The 22133-nt window shown below is 47.3% G+C and overlaps 1 protein-coding gene across 1 annotated transcript; it reads left to right on the forward strand.

The window, feature by feature from the left end:
• The first annotated feature begins 1921 nt into the window (after positions 1–1921).
• On the forward strand, positions 1922–13732 carry RTCB (RNA 2',3'-cyclic phosphate and 5'-OH ligase). The gene is made up of 12 exons (XM_084279071.1): positions 1922–2030; positions 2135–2213; positions 2906–2973; positions 4356–4455; positions 5676–5832; positions 7460–7616; positions 8870–9029; positions 9350–9525; positions 10141–10329; positions 10807–10917; positions 11542–11661; positions 12677–13732. Exons 1-12 carry the CDS (start codon positions 1938–1940, stop codon positions 12782–12784), a joined length of 1518 nt encoding a protein of 505 aa, XP_084135197.1. The 5' UTR covers positions 1922–1937; the 3' UTR covers positions 12785–13732.
• Positions 13733–22133: the final 8401 nt, after the last annotated feature.

The following is a 22133-nucleotide window of genomic DNA, read 5'->3' on the forward strand; positions in this document are numbered from 1 at the left end:
AAAATTAATGCTTCTCTTGAAATACAGTTTTGTCCATACACTTCCAGAAAGGTGCTGCAGCCTCTCCAAAGAAGGAAAAGTACATTGTCAAACACTGCTAGGGCAGGGCAGACATGCCTGCTAATCTCCTTCTGCCATAATGATCTTAAACAACTTCCTTCTGAACATGACACATTAAGCATGAAGTGAGCCCTCTCCAGAACTGTCCCAGTTACAGTAGGAACTAAAATTTTAGCAGTGTCTTAACTCATAAAGATGCAGCAGTTCAAGAAGAGAGGCAAAGTGGCTAACCACCTTTTATAGTCCCTCTCTGCCTGTGACTCTTCAAATCCTTGTGTCTGTCATGTCCCCAGTTTAGCCTTGCTTAGCCAGGTTAGATACACTTAACTCCTTGAATGTTTCTGTGTAAATCTTGCAAATCTAATCCACCAACATCTTGGTCAACGTTTCTCTGGGTTTAAATGGTCGCAGATACTTTACTTCTTACTCATTTGGGTATGTTGTCTTGCCCTTTCTTTCTCCCCCTTCTTTTTCAATAGTTTATTAATGTGCAAACCTGAACAGGGTTCTGCAGAAAGATGTGCCTGCCCTGTGATAGTTAGAAGCTTCTGCTTTGGCCAGACTTGGACAGGAAGCTGATTCAAGCCTCACGAACTGGCACCAACAGAGGAGAAACAAAGCATGGGAGGCCAAAGCCTACTCACTTCTGCTGCTTTTGTGAGCCCCAAGCCACCCCCATGCAAAGCCCCATCCACCTGGTGTGATCATAGAATAGAATCATAGAATCATAGGGGTTGGAAGGGACCTCAAGGGATCATCGGGTCCAACCCCCCTGCCAAAGCATCTTCCTGGCTCATATTGCACAGTTATGTGTCCAGATGGGTCTTGAATGTCTCCAGAGATGGAGACTCCACAACCCCCTGGGCAGCCTGTCCCAGGGCTCTGTCACCCTCACTGGGAAAAAGTTCTTCCGCATGTTGGTGCGGAACTTCCTGTGCTCCAACTTGCAGCCATTGCCCCTTGTCCTGACAAGGGGCTGGCCATTTCCCCTTGCATCCCATACTTAAGATATTTATAAACGTTAATAAGGTCAATTTACAATTTCCAGATATAATTTCCAAGTTTCCCACACCTCTCACTCTTCAACAGGAGCACTTTTTGAGCCAAAACTGAACAGCAAAAAGCTGTTTCCCTTGCACTGAGGAACACAGTCGATGATGAGGTGCAGACAGCTTTTGCCTGGCTGGTGAGCTGGGCAAACTGTGCCTGCCCCTGCTACCTGGGCACCCATGCAGGCCGACACCGCCCTGCTCCGGGGGGCGGCACACACAGGCCACACAGCTTCTGTTAACCACAGGGGCATGAAAAGAACACTCGTGTCTTCCGCAAAGCCAGGCAGCAAGTCCTGCGTGGTGTGAGGGAGGAGGTGGCCGGGCACAGGTCCTGGTTCTCTCCGCTCCGCACGGCCCAGGCCCGCACTCCTCTTCGCCCCACGGGTACCGAGTGCCTCGCCCGGGCTGCCGCAGCCGCTCAGCGGCGCTGGAGACAGCCCTGGCACAGAGCTTCCCCGCGGGCTGCTCGACACCGCCTCCCGCCAGGCGGGAGCGCCTCACGGCACCGCGCCTGAGGCAGGGTGAGGGTGCGACCGGTCCTACGCTCACGGGTGGGAAGGGAGCGCCCCCGGCCCGCCTCGGAGGGGAGGGGAGCGAGCGGCCTCCCCTGCGGCGCCGCAGACAGGACGCGGGGCTGCAGCTGCGCCTCTCCCGCGACGAGACGCCAAGGGGCGCCGGCGGCTCCCCGCCCTCCCGCAGAGTAAGTTTGACCCTCGGCGGTTCCTGTCGGCTGAGGTGTCGTGACCCTCGGCGGCCGCCGTCTGTTCCTGCCGCGGGACGGGCGGCAGCGCTGACGCGGAGTAGCGGGCTCGGAGCGCCGCCGCCATGAGCCGCAGCTACAACGATGAGCTGCAGTACCTGGACAAGATCGACAAGAACTGCTGGCGCATCAAGAAGGGCTTCGTGCCCAACATGCACGTGCGTGGCGGGAGGCTCGCCCAGAGCCCCTGGGTGCCGGGGGGTTGGGGGCGGCCTGCCCGGGGGAGGGGGGGGAGGCCCGGCCCTGACAGCTCTCTCCGCAGGTGGAGGGTGTTTTCTACGTGAACGACCCGCTGGAGAAGCTGATGTTCGAGGAGCTGCGCAACGCCTGCCGCGGCGGAGGTGCGTGCGGCGGCGAGGAGCGGGGCGGGGGGGCCCTGACTCGTGGGGTGGGGCGGGGCGCGGCGCGTTCCTTGCCGTGACCTCGAGGCCCGCACTGAGCCCGTGGGGTCGCATCGCGCTGTCCGCGGGCTCTGAAGGCTTCAGGGTGCGGTAGGGGCGGGGCGGTAGGCCCGGCAGGCCCGGCGCGTGTTCTGGCTGGCGTGGCTAGGGAGGCAGCAGTCAGTTTTCTCACCCTGCAGCCGCTGTGGGCTGCTGGGCCACAGGAGTGGCATATGCTGCGAGCCCTGTGCCCAGATCAGCTGGGTGGACACGGCTCTTTGTGCTCCAGAACATTCCCTGACCACCCACTCTCAGAGTTTGTTTTGGTTGAGGGTGTAGTCTGGGCTTGTCTCTTCTGTGAGAGGCTGGAGCCCAGGGCTCGATCCAGATCTGACAGCTGGGCTGGTGGTAACACGCTTCCGTTAGCATAGAGGGGTCTGCATTGGTCCTAACACAGCAGCAGGAGGACTCTAGTGCAATGCCTCATTTAATGAAACTGTGCTCTCTGCGAAATGCTGGGTGCTCTGTACCAAAATAGAATGCTTGTTGGTGACTCACTGCTGATTTCCCAACAGTGATCATTTTAGAAAGTGCTTCATTGTGATTACCAGGGGAAATTATCAGGTTAATTAAAGTGTTTTTTCTTGCTTCAGGTGCGGGTGGCTTTTTGCCTGCTATGAAACAGATTGGCAATGTGGCTGCATTACCTGGTATCGTTCATGTGAGTAGCTCCCATAAGGACCAGTCCTTTTTCTCTTCCTGTTTGCCAGTGGTTATTGCCATCCAAATAGGAATTCTGTTGCAAGGCGGTGATGAACCAAAAAGTGTAGGCTGTAAAATAAAGTTGTCAGAAAGGGAAGTATCAACTTACTTCACTGACTGCCTTTTGATGTGAAGGTTTTTTAGTATGATAGTGCTTTGGTTTGCTTCAGCCTCCTTTTCCCAGCTTCTCATATTGGAAATATGCATCATATGATGATGCAGGAGGAAAATATAAGGTTGGGTTACTTTTTAAGAAGCTCTAAGTACAATGTGGAAAGTGTCTTCTTCACATTTATTATTGCATATATTAATAAGAAACAAGTAATGGAATTCTCCTTTTAAAATTGTCTTGGTGCCTTGGCAAGAGTTTTCAATGCCTGGCTGCTGTAAAAGGCAGACTGTCATGCTGTTGGCAAGGGAAGGCAGAAGCAACACACAGTCCCACTGAAACATACCATTCTTCTGAATGTGTGACAACAGTTTAACACACACTGAAAAATTCTCAGGGTGTTTTACTTTCTTTTTTGATTGTTTAAATAGATTAAGGTGGTGTCCTAAGCTAAATTTGCCAGGCTCAATATACCTTGAACTTGTGGTGTTGTGTAAAAGCACATGCTTATTTTCTTTAATTAGTAGTAATATATAAAGTTCCAATAAAATATTTTATTTTATAAATTTAAATGCTCCTGTTGTATCAGGATATCATCCTAAAGAGTGACTTTTTCCTGCCTAGAGGGTGCAGTCTTTGGTTAGTGTTTGATGACACAGCTAAGAAGAGAAAATGCTCAGTGTTTTATTACTCTGTGCCACAGTATTGAATTCTTCCCATGTTATATTCACTGTATTTAAGTGTTGCAGATGTCCCTAGATGGAACTTGGTAAAGATGAACTTATCTTCACTCCTGTGTCTCTGCTTTACACTAGTCATAAGCTACTGCCTGCATAAGTTTAGAATGCATGAACTCTTAGTCCAAGAAAAATCTAGGTTAGAATTCAATCTGAGATCACAATTCCTACATTTAGGTGTTTAAACTCCTCTTTAAGTTTTCTTGCAATCTGCTCAGTGGAGCCAAGATGGTTACTCAGCTGACTAGACACTGGGCAGTTGCTTCAGAGTGACACCAACTGCTCTCTGCTTTCTCTGGCTGTCGCTGCAGTAACTGTAGGAGTTTGGATAGTTACCTGAACTGATTTGTGTACTTCATCTCCTTCTTCATCCATTCTTGGTTTTGGTGTATCAGTTAACGTGACAACTGCTGCCACAAGGCAAAGCATACTCAAGGTGACTCTGTGCAGCATAGAGTTTCATAAACCTTTAAAATGTCCTTCATTCTCTTCCAGAGATCCATAGGCCTTCCAGATGTTCATTCTGGCTATGGGTTTGCCATTGGCAACATGGCTGCCTTTGATATGAATGATCCTGAAGCAGTGGTGTCACCAGGTAAGGGGACGCTGTGCCTGACCTAACCTGCCTTGGGAAGTGTCTGGTGGCATAAAACACTTTTTGAAATGGGCAGGTCTTTACAGTGCTTCACATGCAGAACCAAAGCCAAAATTACATGAATTACAGGGAGTTAAAAGGTCCTGAATTTTCTTGCACTCAGAATCTTTATGGAGTAGGTGGTTACACTGAAAACACCTAAGCAGTGCAGGGAGAACTACCCTTGTATTTTTGGCTTGGGCTTGTGATACCCTTTGTTTTTGAAGAGAGCACTCAAGACTTTGAACTTGGGTTTTGCCAGGGTGATAATGAATTTGCTCTTGCTTTTGAGCAATGTTTGAAAACATCTTCTGAGACTATTTCTACACATTTTTTAAATGTGACCTTTAAAATATTCCTGTCTTTTTAATAAACACCTAGGTCTTTACTTCTTGATGGTGTGGAGATACTTTTGTGATTGTACCTGTTACGCATGTTTCAGGTTTTCTGTAGGCAGTTCCAGTGTTCCTGATTGACTCAAGATCTCTTGGTCTGGTATTCTCCCTCTGAGGCTAGTTAATACCAGAACCTTCACTAGTAAAGGTGGCATGATTGCCTTGCCCTGCAGTATTTATTTTTATGAAATTCTAAGAGTTGAGTGAAGCACTGAGCACTGAAGTTCACTATTCCTTATAAGTATTTATCATGTGTTACAACTAGTCGTTATTTATTCCAGTGTGAATTCAAAAAGGGGTTGCTTTCAGGGACTTGCTGTCGAGAGCATCTTACATCAGGGAGCCATGCTAGGATCTGTCACTTTTCTGCTGACCTTAGGCAGAAGAACTGGAACATCCTCTCTACTTTCTGTGGGCAGTATGTTTTATAGTGGTGTCAACTCCCTTTGTCTGGAGCAACCTTGTAAGCGCAGAGCTCTCTAGGTGATTGTGCAGCTATGTCTGTAGAGCATATGTTTGAGACTGAAAAATTGGGGGTTTTGAATGAGTTTAAGTTTTTCTCTGCAAGACCACATTTTTGGCTGAGGCTTCATGTAAATCTATTAAAATGAAACTTAACTTGGCTCTGTCTTTTCCCCAGTATTGTGTCAGAAAGAAGGTGTAAGATCTCAGCATTCAGTGTGTAGTCCCTGTCAGCAGGGACACTGATGCAAGGTGAATGCTCAGTGTGTGTTGCCCATCAGCACACATTCTTTAGCAACTCTATGGCTTCTTCTGCACTTGCAGGTGGTGTCGGATTTGACATCAACTGTGGGGTCCGCTTGCTACGTACAAATCTGGATGAGAGTGATGTGCAGCCTGTGAAGGAGCAGCTCGCCCAGGCTATGTTTGACCACATTCCTGTTGGTGTTGGCTCCAAAGGTGTCATCCCCATGAATGCCAAGTAAGAGAATGACATTGTGCACATGTCTCTAGAGGGGACATCTCTGGTGTTTATTTGGATGAAAGATTCGTCAGTGGGAGACTTTTGAGAGAGAAAAAAATAATTCTAAACATCCTTCCATTCTTTCTGCATGTGTGCTTTACCAGGAGGACTGGCATAATCATAAATGCAGAGTCAGCTGTTTCTTCCCCCATTTAAAACCCTGAAATAACTAAAAGTTCTTGAAAGGTTCTTGCTTCTTAGGACAGAAAACCTCCATCACGGTAAAGGTACTTTTTTAAAAGGGATTTGAGAGAAAATAGGGTTATTCCCCATGTAACAAAGAGGAAAAAGTAATGGACGATCTGAACTTCTTAGGTAGAGCTTGATTTTCATGAAGTATTAAGAAGTTGGGCTTCTTGGTGGTGGAGTTGGGGGCTGATCATAAAATCAGAATAATTTAGGTTTGCTTAGAGCCTTTCACACTGCTTCTCACAGCATTCTGCTTGAGAAACTGTCTACCACTGGCGTGAACAGTCACATCCTCTGCTGGGTAAAAAACTGGCTGGATGGCCGGGCCCAAAATGTTGTGGTAAATGGAGCTAAATCCAGCTGGAGGCCGGTGACAAGTGGTGTTCCCCAGGGCTCAGTCCTTCATCAGGTTCTGTTCAATAGCTTTATCAGTCCTCTGGATGAAGGGATCAAATGTTCCCTCAGTAAGTTTGCAGACAACACTAAACTGGGAGGAAGTGTCAACCTGCTTGAGGGTAGGGAGGCTCTTCAAAGGGATCTGAACAGGCTGGATCAATTGGCTGAGCCCAGCGGGATGGGGTTCCACAAAGCCAAGTGCAGAGTCCTGCACCTGGGACATAAGAACCCCGTGCAGCCCTACAGGCTTGGGGAGGAGTGGCTAGAAAGCTGCCTGGCAGAGAAGGACCTGGGAGTGTTGGTTGGCTGCAGACCGAGTATGAGCCAGCAGTGTGCCCAGATGGCCAGGAAAGCCAATGGTATCTTGGCTTGGATCAGAAACAGCGTGGCCAGCAGGTCCAGGGAAGTGATTGTGCCCCTGTACTGGGCATTGGTGAGGCTGCACCTTGAATACTGTATTCAGTTTTGGGCCCCTCACTACAAGAAAGACATTGAGCTCCTGGAGCGTGTCCAGAGAAGGGCAGCCAGGCTGGTGAAGGGGCTGGAGAGCAAACCTTACGAGGAGCAGCTGAGGGAACTGGGGTTGTTTAGCCTGGAGGAGGCTGAGGGGAGACCATATAACCACCTACAATTACCTGAAAGGAGGTTGTAGAGAGGTGGGTGTTGGTCTCTTCACCCAAGTGACAGGTGATAGGATGAGGGGAAATGGCCTCAAGCTGTGCCAGGGCAGGTTCAGATTAGACATTAGGGAAAGGTTCTTCCCCCAAAGGGTTATCGGGCACTGGAACAGGCTGCCCAGGGAGGCGGTTGAGTCACCAACCCTGCGTGTATTTAAAAGACGGGTAGATGAGGTGCTCAGGGATGTGGTTTTGTAGAGGACAGATACAATTGGACTCAATGACCTCAAAGGTCTTTTCCAACCTAGTGATTCTGTGATATCCATTGTAGTTATGAGTATTTCCAAGGATAATTGCCTTATGTAGGTGTTTGATAATTGCAGGGATTTGGAAGAGGCACTAGAGATGGGCGTGGATTGGTCTCTCCGGGAAGGCTATGCCTGGGCAGAGGACAAGGAGCACTGTGAGGAATATGGCAGAATGCTGCAGGCTGACCCCAACAAAGTCTCCTCAAGAGCAAAGAAGAGGGGCCTGCCTCAGGTAATGCTATGTTCCAGGAGGGTTGTGAGTGCTCCCAGAGATCAAATATAAAGGTTAATGGGTAGTTCTCAAATTTTGTGTCTTTTCTTGACACTACCTAGCATTTCTGGGGAGAGGGAAAGGTGAGATGGTGGGGCTGTTTCTGAATTGTGCTTGACAGAACTGTTAACAGAGGGAAATGCTACTGGGCATACCCAAGGTCCTGGCGCCAATAGATTTTCATTAGTTAACACCTGACACTAGAATTCATGCTTTGGTGGCATTTCTTCTTTCAGATATAGTTGGTATTTTTTTCAGACAAGTTATTTTGCAGCTTTTCTCCTTGTTTGCTCGTTGAATTAGTAGCAGGGCAATGAAGGCTATCATGATAAATGAACTAGCTTGTAACCTTGAACTGCAGTTCAAGGACTGGATTTAATTCCTGTGCATAGTATCTCATTGCTCTGCGTGGAACACTAGTGAAGTGGCTATACTAATGCTACCTTTTGTCAAGCTCTCTTTTGTATGATTTCTGTGAATTGTGGTGGTGCAAAATTATAGCATTTTAACATCAAAATAATCTTAATGACCTCAGTTTTCACACTTGCCTTGCAAATAAGTGATCGTCTATTGTGTAATTGGAACAGATTTGGCTTCAAAATGGAGTATCTTGATTTAATCTATAGAAAGGTTGTAAGTACTTAGTAAACAGGATGTTGTAACTTTCTTGTGGAGTTATAACCAAGTATAAGACACTGCATCTTTTCTCTTCCCTGGCAGTGTTCAAGGCCAGGTTGGCTGGGGCTTTGGGCAACCTGGTCTGGTTGAAGGTGTCCCTACCCATGACTGGGGGGGGAGTTGGAACTAAATGATCTTCAAGGTCCCTTCCAACCCCAACCAGTCTGTGATTCTTGTCTGCTTTGCCTATACAAGTTGCAGAAGAATTTTCAATGCTCTGTACTCTTCCTATCTCTTGGGTAGGCCTGAGGAAGTGGGAAGGAAGTGGCAGCAGTCTGCAGATCCTGGTTCTTTAGTTTAATCACAGTATTTTTCCAGCAGTAAAAGTAGTTCTAAATCAGAACAAAGAGGATAGTGATGATGCTACCATGTTCTACTTCCTTTGAGCTTATGTGTTGGCTTGCTGGGGTTTTTCTCTTGGAAAAGCTTTTCTAAAACCAAGACCCTGCCCCAGCAGTTTTCACTGCTGCCCATATTCCCATAGCTCTCACTGTGCTCCCCGAGGCTCCGTCTGATCAGTGTGTTATGATTGGCAGCTGGGGACCCTGGGAGCCGGAAATCACTACGCCGAGATCCAGGTTGTGGATGACATTTACAACGAATATGCTGCCAGGAAGATGGGCATTGACCACAAAGGGCAGGTCTGCGTGATGATCCACAGCGGCAGCAGAGGCCTGGGCCACCAGGTCGCCACAGGTACGATCTGACTGGCGGAGGCACCCGGAGTGAAGGAAACTCCTGGGGATGGTCTTGTTACTGGCAGTAAACTCCAGCACCAGCGAGCGTTCCTGTCAGTGTCATCACTGGGTCTGTTCTGAGTTGCCTTGGTGGGCAGGGGTTGTCTGTTTGGGAACAGTTGATAATGTTCTGCCACAGATTTGCTTTTGCATCTGAGAAGCTGTAGGCTTGACCGTCGGACAGATGAATTCAGAATATAAACTATAGACACCCACATTAATCTCACAGAATGAAACAAAATTAAGAAGTCACTTAGACTTACTGTTTTTATTCCCCAGATGCATTGGTGGCTATGGAAAAAGCTATGAAACGGGACAAAATCATAGTGAATGATCGCCAGCTGGCTTGTGCCAGGATTGCCTCCGCAGAGGGACAGGATTACTTGAAAGGAATGGCTGCTGCTGGAAACTATGCATGGGTCAACCGCTCTTCTATGACTTTCCTAACAAGACAGGTAGGAGCAGAGTTGTCTGTGATGCAGGTACTTTGGTACACATCTCCAGCTTTATCCCAGATGTACAGAACACAGAATAGCTAGAGTAATTAACATAACTTTCACGTTTGTGCTTCTTAAACTGAGTTTTCTGGAGAGACTTAGACAAAACTGCCGTCATGGCAACTCATCTAAAACCTCTCAACATCACTGGATTGTATTTGGAGAAACCACTGAAGCAGTATTTTTGAAAATGCATTGAACTGGAGGAAGTGGATACAAGAAAACTGTATCCACTGAAGCTGTCTTTTCAGAGTTGCAGGAATTTACATAGCTGATGTCTGACTGAATTTCAGCATTAAAGCTGCCAATGGGCAAATAGACAATCTAATTCTGCCACAATTTGTATTCTGTGTTCGGTTCCATTGTACCTGAATTTGACTGAAGTTTCTTACTTGCCACGCCAAGTGTTCTTGGCGTGGCAAGAAACTTCAGTCAAATTCAGGTTGCTGACATACCAGTTAGAAACACTTTAAAACAGATTTGTTCCTTTTAGTTCCTAAAAAGATTTTAAATCTTCCACTTGCACACAGCAGTTACCTTCTTGTATTTGATACTGATTTGCTCTTTTATTAGGCCTTTGCCAAAGTTTTCAACACGACCCCTGATGACCTTGACATGCACGTTATCTATGATGTGTCACACAACATTGCCAAAGTGGAGCAACATGTAGTGGATGGAAAGGAGCGGACTCTGCTGGTGCACAGAAAGGGATCAACCAGGGCCTTCCCTCCTCACCACCCTCTTATCGCTGTCGATTATCAAGTAAGTTTAGCTGTGGAGAAGGAAATCAGAGCAGAGTTCTGGATGAATCAGATAATTCTAGAGTCCCAAACAGACTTCTAAATGCAGTGAGTTCTGTTTCTGAGCTAACAGCACTGGAACCATAGTGGAAAGGCAATATTCTGCTTGCTGGTGTGTTAGATCTTCGGGACATTGAGCTCCCTCTTCTGCTCCACACCTGCAATGGTTGGAAGATCAAGTATTTCATTCCTAGGCCAGGCTTCAGTGATTTGCCTTGTCCATCTGTCGGACACAAGGCTCTTGATCTGCTGTTCTGCATCTTTCAGTGCAGTTAGTTCTCCAGAATCCTGATACCTGAGGCAAGCTGGGATGCTCTGAGAGAATGTGAACCTGACCTCCCTTTCCATGAGATATGATTCCTCTCAGACTTTTATTAAATCTTCATTAAGAATGAGGTTTTTTAGGCTTTTCTTTTAAGTGAACACTTTGCATCCACAGCTGACTGGACAGCCTGTTCTGATCGGCGGGACTATGGGCACCTGTAGCTATGTTCTTACTGGCACGGAGCAAGGCATGACTGAGACCTTCGGAACGACTTGCCACGGAGCCGTAAGTCACAAAGTTATTCCAGAAAGGGATTGGAATGGGACTGTCATCCAGAGAACAAGGTTGTTGAGGGGTCATCCAGCTTGTGATGCATCTGTTGTCGTGTGGTCTTGCCACAGCAGTCCCAGCCCAGGAAGGCTGAAAGGCTAGAAGTCGTCTTTGTCCCTTACTGAGTAGTTTTGACTACTGCAGAAAATGTAGGTGGTACTGCTTTGTACAAGGCAGATGTTAGGATGGTCCTGTTACCAAATTCAGATATCTCTGAGCTAACAAGAAGGATTAACTGTGCTAAGGTTGTCCATATAAAACTCAGTAGTTAGAAGAGGATATTTCCTTCTCTGTTATTTACAGTGTGAAACAGGATGATTGAAGGAGATAAATAGCTTTCAGTAAAACTCTTTGACTCCTAAATGGTGACAAGCAGTTTGGTTAAAAAGACGCTTGTAGCTAGTGTGTTATACATGTGGCTTTCCTAGCCATCATACCTAATGTGTGATTTTACATCACATCAGGTCTAAAGCCTGTGCTCAGCTATTCTGTGCTTGTTTACAATGTAATGTTTTTCTTTAATAACTCTCTTTTTCCAAACTGCTACAAAAAATAGAACTAACAAAACTGCTGTCTTAGGGTCGTGCGCTGTCTCGAGCCAAATCTCGACGTAACTTGGACTTCCAGGATGTATTGGACAAGCTGGCTGACATGGGCATTGCCATCCGTGTTGCTTCTCCCAAACTGGTGATGGAAGAAGTGAGTTTATTGCTTCATTGTCTGGAGGGAAAAGGGAGTCCTTCTCCTTGGCTGAATGACCCTCCCTGACTTGACTTTTTGCACTGCTAAGTGATCACTAGTACTGTAACCATACAGATTGTGTGATTTCTGATGAGCTATCTAATTTTTTATGAAAATGTGAAGTCTTCCCTGTCCCTAAAATCCTTCTGAAAGGGAGATGCCTGTTTGACAGGGTTTTTTAGGGTACCTTTTTTATCTCTTCAGCACAATGACAGGGGCAAACACTACTGACCCTGAGAAGTCTTTAGCATCACAAAGGTTGTTACATTTTATGAATTGTCCTATTGAATTACGTCCTCTCAGCTTTAAATTTACTTTATACTGCAGCTGTCGTGTAGATTATTACCAGTGTCTGAGAGATCTGCCTCTTTTAAGATGAATTCCTGTGCTTTCTCAAGAGGAAGAGAACTCTGGGTAGAAAAAGTTGACTATTATGACTTCCAGTTCCTCTGTATTAACATGATAGAATGTTTTCTGTGTTTACAACTTCATTCCTGGAAGCGTGTTAATCATTTGGAACTGTGCTGCTCTGGGTGTTGGTGTTAGACAAACATTAAAATCTCTACTTAAGAGCAGCTTCCTTGTCAGAATGCTGCAGGAGGAAGCTCAAGAGTTTGACCCTGATTCCTGTCACTTAAGGGGCAGTGAACATAGATATTAAACATTAACTGTAAAGAGGAAGCTGGAATGGCTGTCAGATAGTGAGGCTTCACATCTACACATGCTGGTGGACTGGATTATCTGAGAATATCGGGAAAACTGAATCTTACTTGGAAAGCTAAGTGCCTCATAGATTTCTTAGATGTGTAAGTTGGCCAGATCATCTGTGTGTTCACCTACTTCTACACCCTCAATTCATATGATTGTATTTTTGCGAAGCAGTGATATCAAAAGCCTACATCTAACTTCCTGTGACTTTGGGTTGTTTATAGTTTTGTCTTTTTTTTTCCTTCCTCTCTCTTTTCCCCCCCAGGCACCAGAGTCTTACAAGAATGTGACAGATGTGGTTAACACCTGCCATGCAGCTGGCATCAGCAAGAAAGCCATTAAACTGAGACCTATTGCTGTTATAAAAGGCTAGGAACTGACAAGGCAGCAGAAACACACCAACATCTTCAAGTCTTACACAGAACTGACCAGAACCATCATCTTCCCACACCACTTGGATTGTGTAGGATGCTCAGATCTCACATCCCTGTTCTGGACACAACAGTTGAGGACACCCCGTTTTTAACCACTCCTAGGCATAATTAATGCCCCCCTGGAGCGTTCTTGTGAGGAAAAGGCAAAGAAAATTCTAAGTCTTGGGTCTTACATGCAGTCCATCCTCATTTCCCTGATGATTCCAGTCAGGACTTCAGGCTTGCCTGAGTCATTACTAATTGCTCTGCAGTGAGACCACCTCCATCAGCGAAGATGGTGTATGAACCAGACCTGCTGTCTCCACACCTGAGTGCCTGGAGCATATAGAAGTACTCTTGATAGGGTACAGTGCTTCTGGGCAGGGAGAGGCTGCTCTGTTTGCAAATACCTTTGCACACAGTCTGTATTGTTGCATGTTTTGTGGCAATTGGGTAAGAAATCTGGAGCTGGGAGTGGTTTCCCGCTTGGGTTGAGGGGGACTAGGTAGGCTCGAGGCACAGTCCTACCCTCTTCCTCCACCCTCTCCTGTTTAACACAACACCTGGTGTACTTGGCTCAGTACAAGTAGGTGTTGCACAGTCTTCTGGAAATGCTACCAGGACTGCGAGTATGTTGCTTTTTTGAGGTTTTGTTTGCCCAGTAAAAGTTGTGACTTAACAACTTCTAGATGTGCTAATCCAACGTTTTGCAAAGTCCTGAGCGTGTAGAAGTTGGATTGGATAATACTGGTCACTGTGTCCGGCAGCTCTGAGTGAAGTGAGTCCAGCTGCAAGGTCAGACCGAGTACGATGTGACTTCTGCTGTTTCTTTGACACTAACCAAGACTAGAGGGGAAGGTGACCATCCCCATGGGATTGTTCTGGTGATTTCAAATAAAGTGGGAAGATGGACACTGTGGTGTGTCTGTGTCGTGCTTATTCTGTGGCTAAATGTCTGCTTTTGAGTACCTATACAGGCCTGAACCCCATCACATTTTGTGACTGCAGTTGATGGATCTTGTGAAGAAATGTGCAGATGGCAGAATTTCTTGCAGGCTCCAAGAAGGGCAAAGCTGTTATCTCAGCTTGGTTCTGAATGGAGTAGGTGGGTTCAACAGCTATACTTCGTGTTTCTCACCCTGCTGCGCTCTACCTCACGGCGTGCCTGTAATCCTGCGTGCAGGCACAAGAGGGCGGCTGGAGGACAATAAAACCTCAAAGGCGGAGTGGAGCCCTGCCAGGGACTCCTGTAAGAGCAGCAGTGTGATTGATGGACTTGAGTGCCTTTTGATGAAACATCCCTTTAAGTTCAGAATCTTGGCTGAAACCTGTTGATGTCAGGAGGGATAATGGTATTTTACTGTCTTAATCACTTTGTGCTTACTGATTTCTTGAGTTCAAATACTGTACTTGCTGCAGGTTCAGAAGCAGCACACAGAGTGATTGTCAGTGCTGTGAGTCCTTGTGGCTCTCACTCTACAGGCAGTTTCTTGTTTTCCCCTGCTTTCTCCCATGGAATTGTTCCAGATTGCCATCTCTGAGGTCTGAGGCACACTTGTTAGATTTCAAACAAAAATCATTTCACTGAGAAATGGGAATTAGCCTCCAGTGACTGAAAGACAAATTGCTGGTCTCAAATCTTCTGCAGGAGCACATGTTCCATGCAGAGGTTTCTGTCTATAAATATTTCAGGCTCTCCAATGTGGAATGCAAGGTAAGCCTTACAACATTCATCTTTAAAAAATAAATAAGCATTTCTCAAATGCAGTTGTCCTTTCAACTTTTACCTACCGTTGCCTTTGAGACAAATTTCAGTCTTTTACAAGAAGCAGTTGTGTACGGTGGAGGTGCTCTCACATGTATGCCTTGAGTCTTTTGATCGTTACTGTTTATGTATTAGCATTCAAGAATGCAAGAAGCACTGTCAGTTTTGGTTTCCTGTTGCAAAATGGTGCTACTTTTGGTTATAGGTTGCACTGTAGGAGGAGGGTGCTGGTTTCCTCACCTAAAAAAAAAAAAGAGTAAAAAAGTAAGAGTAAAAATGTAAGATGTCTAACAGTTCTTTCTTTAAACCTGGGTAGTTCTCTAAATCAGGCCTGCCTTTTCTCCAGCTGGGGCTGTCCATTGCTTTTTTTAATCTACATTAAAAAAAAAAAAATTGAGAGGTAGGGAAGGCCCCTGATATTAAAATCATACAGATGGATCTGCAGAAGTAGTTTGGCAACACCAAAGAGCCAATGTGGGTATTGAACCATGTCTCTGCTTCCATGAAAAGTTACTGAGAACTCGGAACTACATGTTAATGCACAATGTGCTTCCCTCCCTTCCCCAAGTGACTGAAAAAGCTGTTGTGAATGATTCCTGGGGTCTTTTTTTTCTTCTTTTTTTAAATTTTTTTTTGCTTTTTTTTTTTTGGTGTGGGAAACCATGTTGGAGATCCATGTCTGTACCATACCCCTGGAGCTGTTGCACACCTCTCTATAACGGCAGGGACTCATCTGTTCCCTGCCCAACTGTAGTGAGTCAGTCCATATGATGACCTGCAGCAGACTGACTGGCCTGGGGGCTTGCATGGGGTGTCTGCATGAAGTCTGCCTTCAGCCAGTGCAATAAAACCAGTCCTTCGATGCAGGCTTCTTAGTGAGAACTAATAGCTCACTAAGCTAATATCTTACTCTCTGCTTGAGAAGAGGATGGTTTAACTTAAGGATCAGACCTGTCAAAACAGAGCTACTGCCACTGGGAAGTCCAAGGTACCATTTCTGGTGGTAGCTTCAACAGCACCTTCCTCCTCTCTGTGCTCGTGAGGCTTGCTGCAGGGACGTGCTGCGCAACGATGGTGAGCACTTCCTCTCTTACCAGGAACTAAGTGTTCACTCTGCACTCAGGGGCTTGAGTAGGTGCTGTTCCCATCACTGTTAATGTAGCATTAAATAGCAAACAAAAACACTCTGGGCTTTTATTGCTGGTGGGAAACTCTTTTAGAGAGTCCTCTAAATGTCTCCTCCAAGCTAAGGGGTGCTGCCTGCTGGGGTACAGGGCAGAAGGGGCAGCACCCACCCCCTGGGCTGTGTGAGAGCTCCCCAGAAAGATATTTCATCCCAGCAGTGTTGCAAATGGGGGGATCTGTGCTTAATTTGCCATAATGGAGGGCAGAGCTGGGGTGCAGGTGCTGCCCTCCTTCTCTTTAGCTTGGTTAAACTTGGTGTACTCCAGAGGTCACTAGCTTCTCTAATTCAGCCTCCCCCGAGGGAAACCAGGGCCCAGCAAGGTACCCACTGGCAGCATGCTCTGCTGTGGTGTATTGCGCTGTATTGCACACCCTGCTAGCTGGGAGCCCAGCATCTAGCCTGTGTCACATTTATTACCAATCTAAGTCTCTTGGGAGTTGTTTTTCTTTCCCTGCCCTATCTTTCCTCTCCCAGCTTTAAACACAGCTCCACACACACCCTGCTTCCTCCTCCGCTGGTGGTCCCAGGCTGGTGTTCTGGCCCAGGAGGAACAAATGATCTCTGACACATCTCTGGCTCAGGCACCCCGGCCTCTCCTCCACTCTCCTTTGTTCCTCTCAAACATAAACACACTTAACTGGCCTCTTCTCCCTCCTCCCCCCAGTCTTCAAAGCGAGCAGACAAAGCAATATCCCTCCCGCAGCATGTGCCAACACGCTCTCATCTTTGCAGAAGGGAGGAAGGCTTCAATTAAGCAGCGGGTCCTGCCTGTGCCTGGCATTTGCTTTGCTCCCTTGAGCCCTGGCCTGGCGTGAGGGAATTTGATCACCAGCACCTCTGGTGTTCTGCCTGGAGAGGCGGTGGGGTGGGAGCAAGCAGTGGAAAAGTGGGAGCTCTGTAGCTCCCAAGCCAGGGCGATATGGGGTACAGGAGCTTTGTCCCCTGCACTGCTGGGAGGAAGATGGTAACCTCACACAGGACCCCGTAAAGCACCAATAATTATGCAGTTTCTGGTTGGGTTTTGTGGGTTTGGTTTTTTAATTGTAATGTGTAATAGGAGGGTGGGCATCATCCCCTGCAGCAGGAGGAGTGCTGAGAGGTGTGTGAGGTGGGACAGCCAAGGGCACAGAGACCCTCTGTTCTCCTTAGGCAAAAGTGCAACTCAGCCTCCTTAGGCACTGACTGAGCAACCCCCAGACTGAGCTGCTGCTGCTGGTTTTTGTGGTACTGAGCACATGCCCATTTTACTGCACCCTCATTCCCAAACCCCAGGAGACTGCTTTGGGTCACGCTGTATGTAAAGTTCAAAACCCAAAATAATCACTGGTCTTAATTGCAGAGACCAGTAAAGGGAAATGTAGGCATCTGCCAGCACTGAATCTAACGTTTACTGGTTTAGCAAAAGGCACACAGGGGCTGGGCTGCCTTCACGTACTGAGGTGTTTGAGTCAGCCTTGTGATGGCTTCCTAAAAAGAAGTGCCAGGCACAGCCTGGATTGCTATTCCCTCCCATTCCTCCACCCCAGCTGAGCTACAGCCAGCACCCTGCTTTCCGCCTAGGCTCAGCTTTGCCTAGCAGGTGGCTGGAAGGGGAAGAAGCATTTTCCTCCTTTCTCTTCTCCCTCACTGACTGGGGAAACTGAGGCACTAACCCCTTTTTTTCCCCTGTGCAAATTATGTCTTGCATCCGGGAGGTGAGGTGAAGAGCCCAGCCTCTTCCCCTCTCTGTTCTCAGCACCAGTGAGCTGGCCTGGGGTGGGCAGTCAGGTAGGTTGGGCTTTCTGCTCTTCCCTGTGAAGTGCAAACCCAGGGAACCTGTTCCCCTGCCTTGTGTCAGGAAGAGGAGAAGGAGATGGGGAGGTGGCTCCTGAGGGTGCCTAAGGGGAGGGAGAGGTGCAGAGGAAGATAAGGTGGTGGGTGTGTGCATGATAAGGTCCAAGCCCTGATGGGTTTCAGTTTATTACCTGAGTCAATTAAGTGGTAGGAGATTATCAAAGCTGGGCATGCTCTGTAAGGAAGAGACATCCAGAAGAACAGCAGCCTGTGGATGGTTGTGAGCATACACACTGGAGGAGAAGACGTTAGGGTTCTGTGACAAAATTTATGCAGGAAAGGTGGGAGATGAAAAGAAGTAAATGCAGTACTTGGAATAATGGAGGAGGAGAATCTGGATCTCTGAACCCCACTTGTTCTGCACTGCATGAGGGACTAAGCAAAGCTTGGCTGTAGCTCTTCTATGTCACTGTGAGCGGGCAAGTGTGCTCCTGCCCCAAAATTTTGCTCTTCACACCACCACCCCCCCGCCCTCACCAGGGCAGAGGGAAGACAGAACAGCCACTAAAACCTCCCTGGGCCCTGTGGGCAGCAGCAGCCCCCTGTGGCAAGCAACCACAAGCCTTCTGTGTTAGAGCAGACAGGTCTCTGGGTACCAATGCTGTGCTGCTCCTCAGGTAGCAGGCTTCAGGTTGTACTGCCAAAAAAAACCCCAAAAGAACATTCCATAACTTTTTATTATCCTTTTTGCAGTTCCAGGCAGAAGGAAAGGTGGGTTTCCCAGCTGGAAGAATGCCTCGCCAATAAATCACCCGGTTGCCCAGCTCTTGGCCTTTAAGAGTTGTAACCTGTTTGTGCTTTTAATCTTTAGGAGAAAAAAAAAGCAAGCTGGTGGTTTTATTTCTAACTAATGTTCATTATTGTTGGGCTATAAATTTGTGGCATTCACAGACATGTTATCAAGCTTTAAAATCATAGTTAGGCTGATCAGTTCCTCCACTGTTTCCCTGCCAAACCCTTAACCACTCCTTGGATGAGGAAGAAAAAAGTATGACTGTAAATTGTTTTTTCCCTGGAGGGTATTTATACTGTAGCTGATGCTGAAGGGATTGTCTCCCTTCACCCTCACAGGAGGTACCTGGTTTTTATTGGGCAAATACAGAAAGGACTGTGACAAGCACTTTCTTCTCCATTTTGATCGGGTTTAGTATTTTGAGCATTTTCTCCATTTTGAATATTTTGAGTAGCTGTGTATTCTGAGTCTGCCCCAGAAAGGACTTTGTCTGCCTCCTTTCTCTGTATCTGCAAAGCCAAAGCCCCTCCATGGTGGGAAACTCCTCGATCCATGGAAACCTCTTTGCCCAGCCCAAGACGTGGGGCTGTGCTGGCAGGAGGGTGCCTTTGGGTGCAGGCGACGCTGCGCAGGCCGTGGTGAGTGCTCTCCTCCCCTAAGAGACCATAAACCCGGTGGGCATCTCCAGAGAGGCTGTGGAGTTTCCTTCTCCGGACACATTCAAAATCCACCTGGACATGTTCCTGTGTGACCTAAGCTAGGTGATCCTGCTCTAGCAGGGGGCTTGGCCCAGATGATCTTTCGAGGTCCCTTCCAGCCCCTTCCATTCTGTGATTCTGTGACAGAGCGGAACCCCACCCAGGGAAGGTGCAGGGAGCTACAGCGCTTGCAGGGCAGCCAGCCAGGCCACAGAGGGGTGAGCAAGGAGGGAAAGAGATCCTTGCTCACAGGCATGTGGCATGCCAGGAGCCATGTGCTGCTCTGCAAAGGGCTTGCATGGAGGTCTGGACAAGACCTTCAACCGTTACCTCAGGAGACACGCAGACTTCTCTGGCTGTTCTTCCTGCCAGACCTGTGAGCTCTTCCATTAATGGTCATTGGATAAGGCAGAAGTTTTATCTTGATTGAGGAACATGAAGCCTTGTTTGTGAGACAAATATTTCTTTTATTGTGTCTTGGACAGGAATTCAAACCATTTGGTGATTATCAATAGCAGCCAAGAGCACCGTTGCCTCTCCTTTCCTCCCTGTTCCTCTGGCAGAAAGTGAATCCTCGTCACAGACTGGTTCCCAGAGGGAAGAGTTCAGCATACAGCTGAGGCATTCAATATATCTCTGGAGAACAGTTTTCAGTGCTCTGATTCACCACAGACTTGTCCAGCCTGTACCCTGTCATTTTCATTTCATATCTGCCATATCTGCAAACAGGGATAAAAATCACTTCCTTTGCTCTTTTTATGAGTCTTTCCTATTTAAGTATCAATCTTTGAATCAGGGGTCATCTCCTTCTGCACCTGTGAGCACTGCTGAGCATAGCAGTACCTCTCTGCAGAGCCTGGGCCTGGCTACCCCATGCTCAGTGCTGCCCTGCTGGCATGGCTGGAGGGGTGGATTAATTCCTGTCACAATCAAAACTGAAACCAGGAGAGCTTGTAAAGTGTTTAGAGTTTCAAGTAGTCACTGCTAGGACTTAGAAGGTTTTTGTAGTCCTCTGACTACAAAGCAGAGCCTCTCAACTAGATCCTCACTGTGAGTTCAGTGCCAATAAGGTGCCTAAATTCTTCTGTGCTTTGAGGATACAGGACCTCAACTTGGGTGATGTGTTCAATGTGCCACCTTGCTTTTGCCACCTGCATTCCTTCACGTGCTAAGGGACAGAAGCAGAAGCTGAGTAAGCATCAGGTTGCTCTTGGGGATGTTTGAGTCCCACTGTCTCCATCACAAGGAGAATGAAGACACAACCTTTCATTCACCGCTTACAAAGCCTCACAGAGTGACTGTCTAGGTCCAGCCTTGACTTCTTTTTGCAAGAGAACATGACACATGACAACACCAGAGCAGGCTGAAGCTAGCAGAGGGTTGTGACGTGGCTAAGAAGTGATGAGAGGGCAGCCTGGGAGACCAGAATTGTCCTCTGCCACCTGCAGCACACCCCATGCAAATCCAGGAACTGACCAAGCTGCCAGGAAAAGTCACTGTCACTCCAGATGTGTCCTACTAAGCATCTAGGCTGTGCTGCTGCCAGAACAAAAAACCAATCATGAAGGCAAGCAGATCAATGAGGGAGAAATAGAAGCTTGTTACTGATTTAGTCCTAATATTAATGCCAACTGTAGAGGCAGGGAAGTCTTCTAGGGATCATCCCACCATACTTCTACAAGCCCATCTCAGCAGAGACTAACCTCTCCTGAAGCAGGAGATTCAGGAAAATGGAGTGGGGCAGTCCTGGAGGATGAGTCCTCCTTTATCTAGACTCTGGAGGTGAGTTAATGTTTTTTTACATTTCCTGTTCTGCAGACAATAAGCAAATGCTGTTGGAGGACTTCTCCTGGATGTCCCAGCGTGAGGCCAGAACTACCCCCATCTCCCTGACCTGCAAGGGGGGGGGGTTACCATATCTAGTGTGGAGTAGTGGTGTCTGTGTTGGATGCTAAGGTTTAAAACCATAATCTGACACAATAAAAGAAATACACACTGTAAGAGAAAATAAACCCATGGCAGCTCCCAGCTGGCTCCAGCTCCCTCTGTACAAAGGGATTAAAGCTGTGCACAAGGCAGCTTTAAGGAAAGAGGTTTCTACCAATGGCCTAAACCAGCTCCCTCTGGCCCCCCTCCCTGTGATGGCAGTTTTCCAGGGCAAACTGGGATGAAACTGGTGGTTTTCCTCCAGCAGTTTTGTTGGGGGTTTTTTTCCTGACAAAGCATATTTGACTCATCTAGACTTCACATCAAATCCATCAGGGGGTTTAGTCGGGAAAGGAGGGTGGACTGGGGAAAGGGACAGCATTTGACTGATGTTTTCAGCAGGAAACATTTCAGCAACATGTCTCAGCACATCAGGGTTTTCCTTTGCTTCATGAAGGACAGAAAAAAATCCAGACATCAAACCAAAACACTGTACTTCAGGGAAGAAAACATTTAAGGGAGGCTTTCAGTTCCACTGGGAAAACAAAACAAAAGTAAAACCTTTGTGGATCAACTGGATATTATTTTCTTCTTCAGCTACTTGTGTTTGCCAGGAAAATGAGAAATTAATATTATGCCATAAGGAGAGAAAAGCCCAAGGCCTCCCCAGCCCTGAGTCAGCTGCCATATGAGGGCAAGAAGCCACCTCCACCATCTTGGTAGCACGCAGGGCCCTTTGCATTGCGTCCCCTTAGCTCTGCCCTTGTCATCTGCATCCACCTCCCTCCCAGCATGGGGGAAGGCCTGGCCTCCGTGGCACTGCTGCTGGGGAGGAAAGGCTGGATTCAGTTTGTTTTGTGTTCAACCGGCCTTTCACAACGCGAGCAGACCCATTCTCCCTCCCCTCACACACACCACACACAACCCCCCCCCCCCTTTGGTGACTCATCCAAAGAATTTTAATCTCTGTGGTCTGTCTGTAGTTGCAAAATATAATACCAATGGAACTGGGCTTGTTTATCCTGAAGCCATGAAACTGTTGTCAGAAGAAATTGATACACACTACTGAGGGGAAAATAGTGCTGCTGCTGGGGAGGATTTGACTGGAAGATGACACTTCAAATGGAAATTTCCCTGTTTGAAGTGGATATGTTTTTCATCTCTCTGC

Source organism: Gallinula chloropus (genome assembly GCF_964237585.1).
Source record: "Gallinula chloropus genome assembly, chromosome: 1".
NCBI classification, from domain to species: Eukaryota; Metazoa; Chordata; class Aves; order Gruiformes; family Rallidae; genus Gallinula; species Gallinula chloropus.

Excerpts from the sequence above, each read along its gene's own strand:
- RTCB (XM_084279071.1), top strand. The coding sequence starts at position 1,938 with ATGAGCCGCAGCTACAACGATGAGCTGCAGTACCTGGACAAGATCGAC. Across the intron at positions 2,031-2,134 it reads GCTTCGTGCCCAACATGCAC|GTGGAGGGTGTTTTCTACGT; the intron begins GTGCGTGGCGGG and ends CTCTCTCCGCAG. Across the intron at positions 4,456-5,675 it reads TGAAGCAGTGGTGTCACCAG|GTGGTGTCGGATTTGACATC; the intron begins GTAAGGGGACGC and ends CTGCACTTGCAG.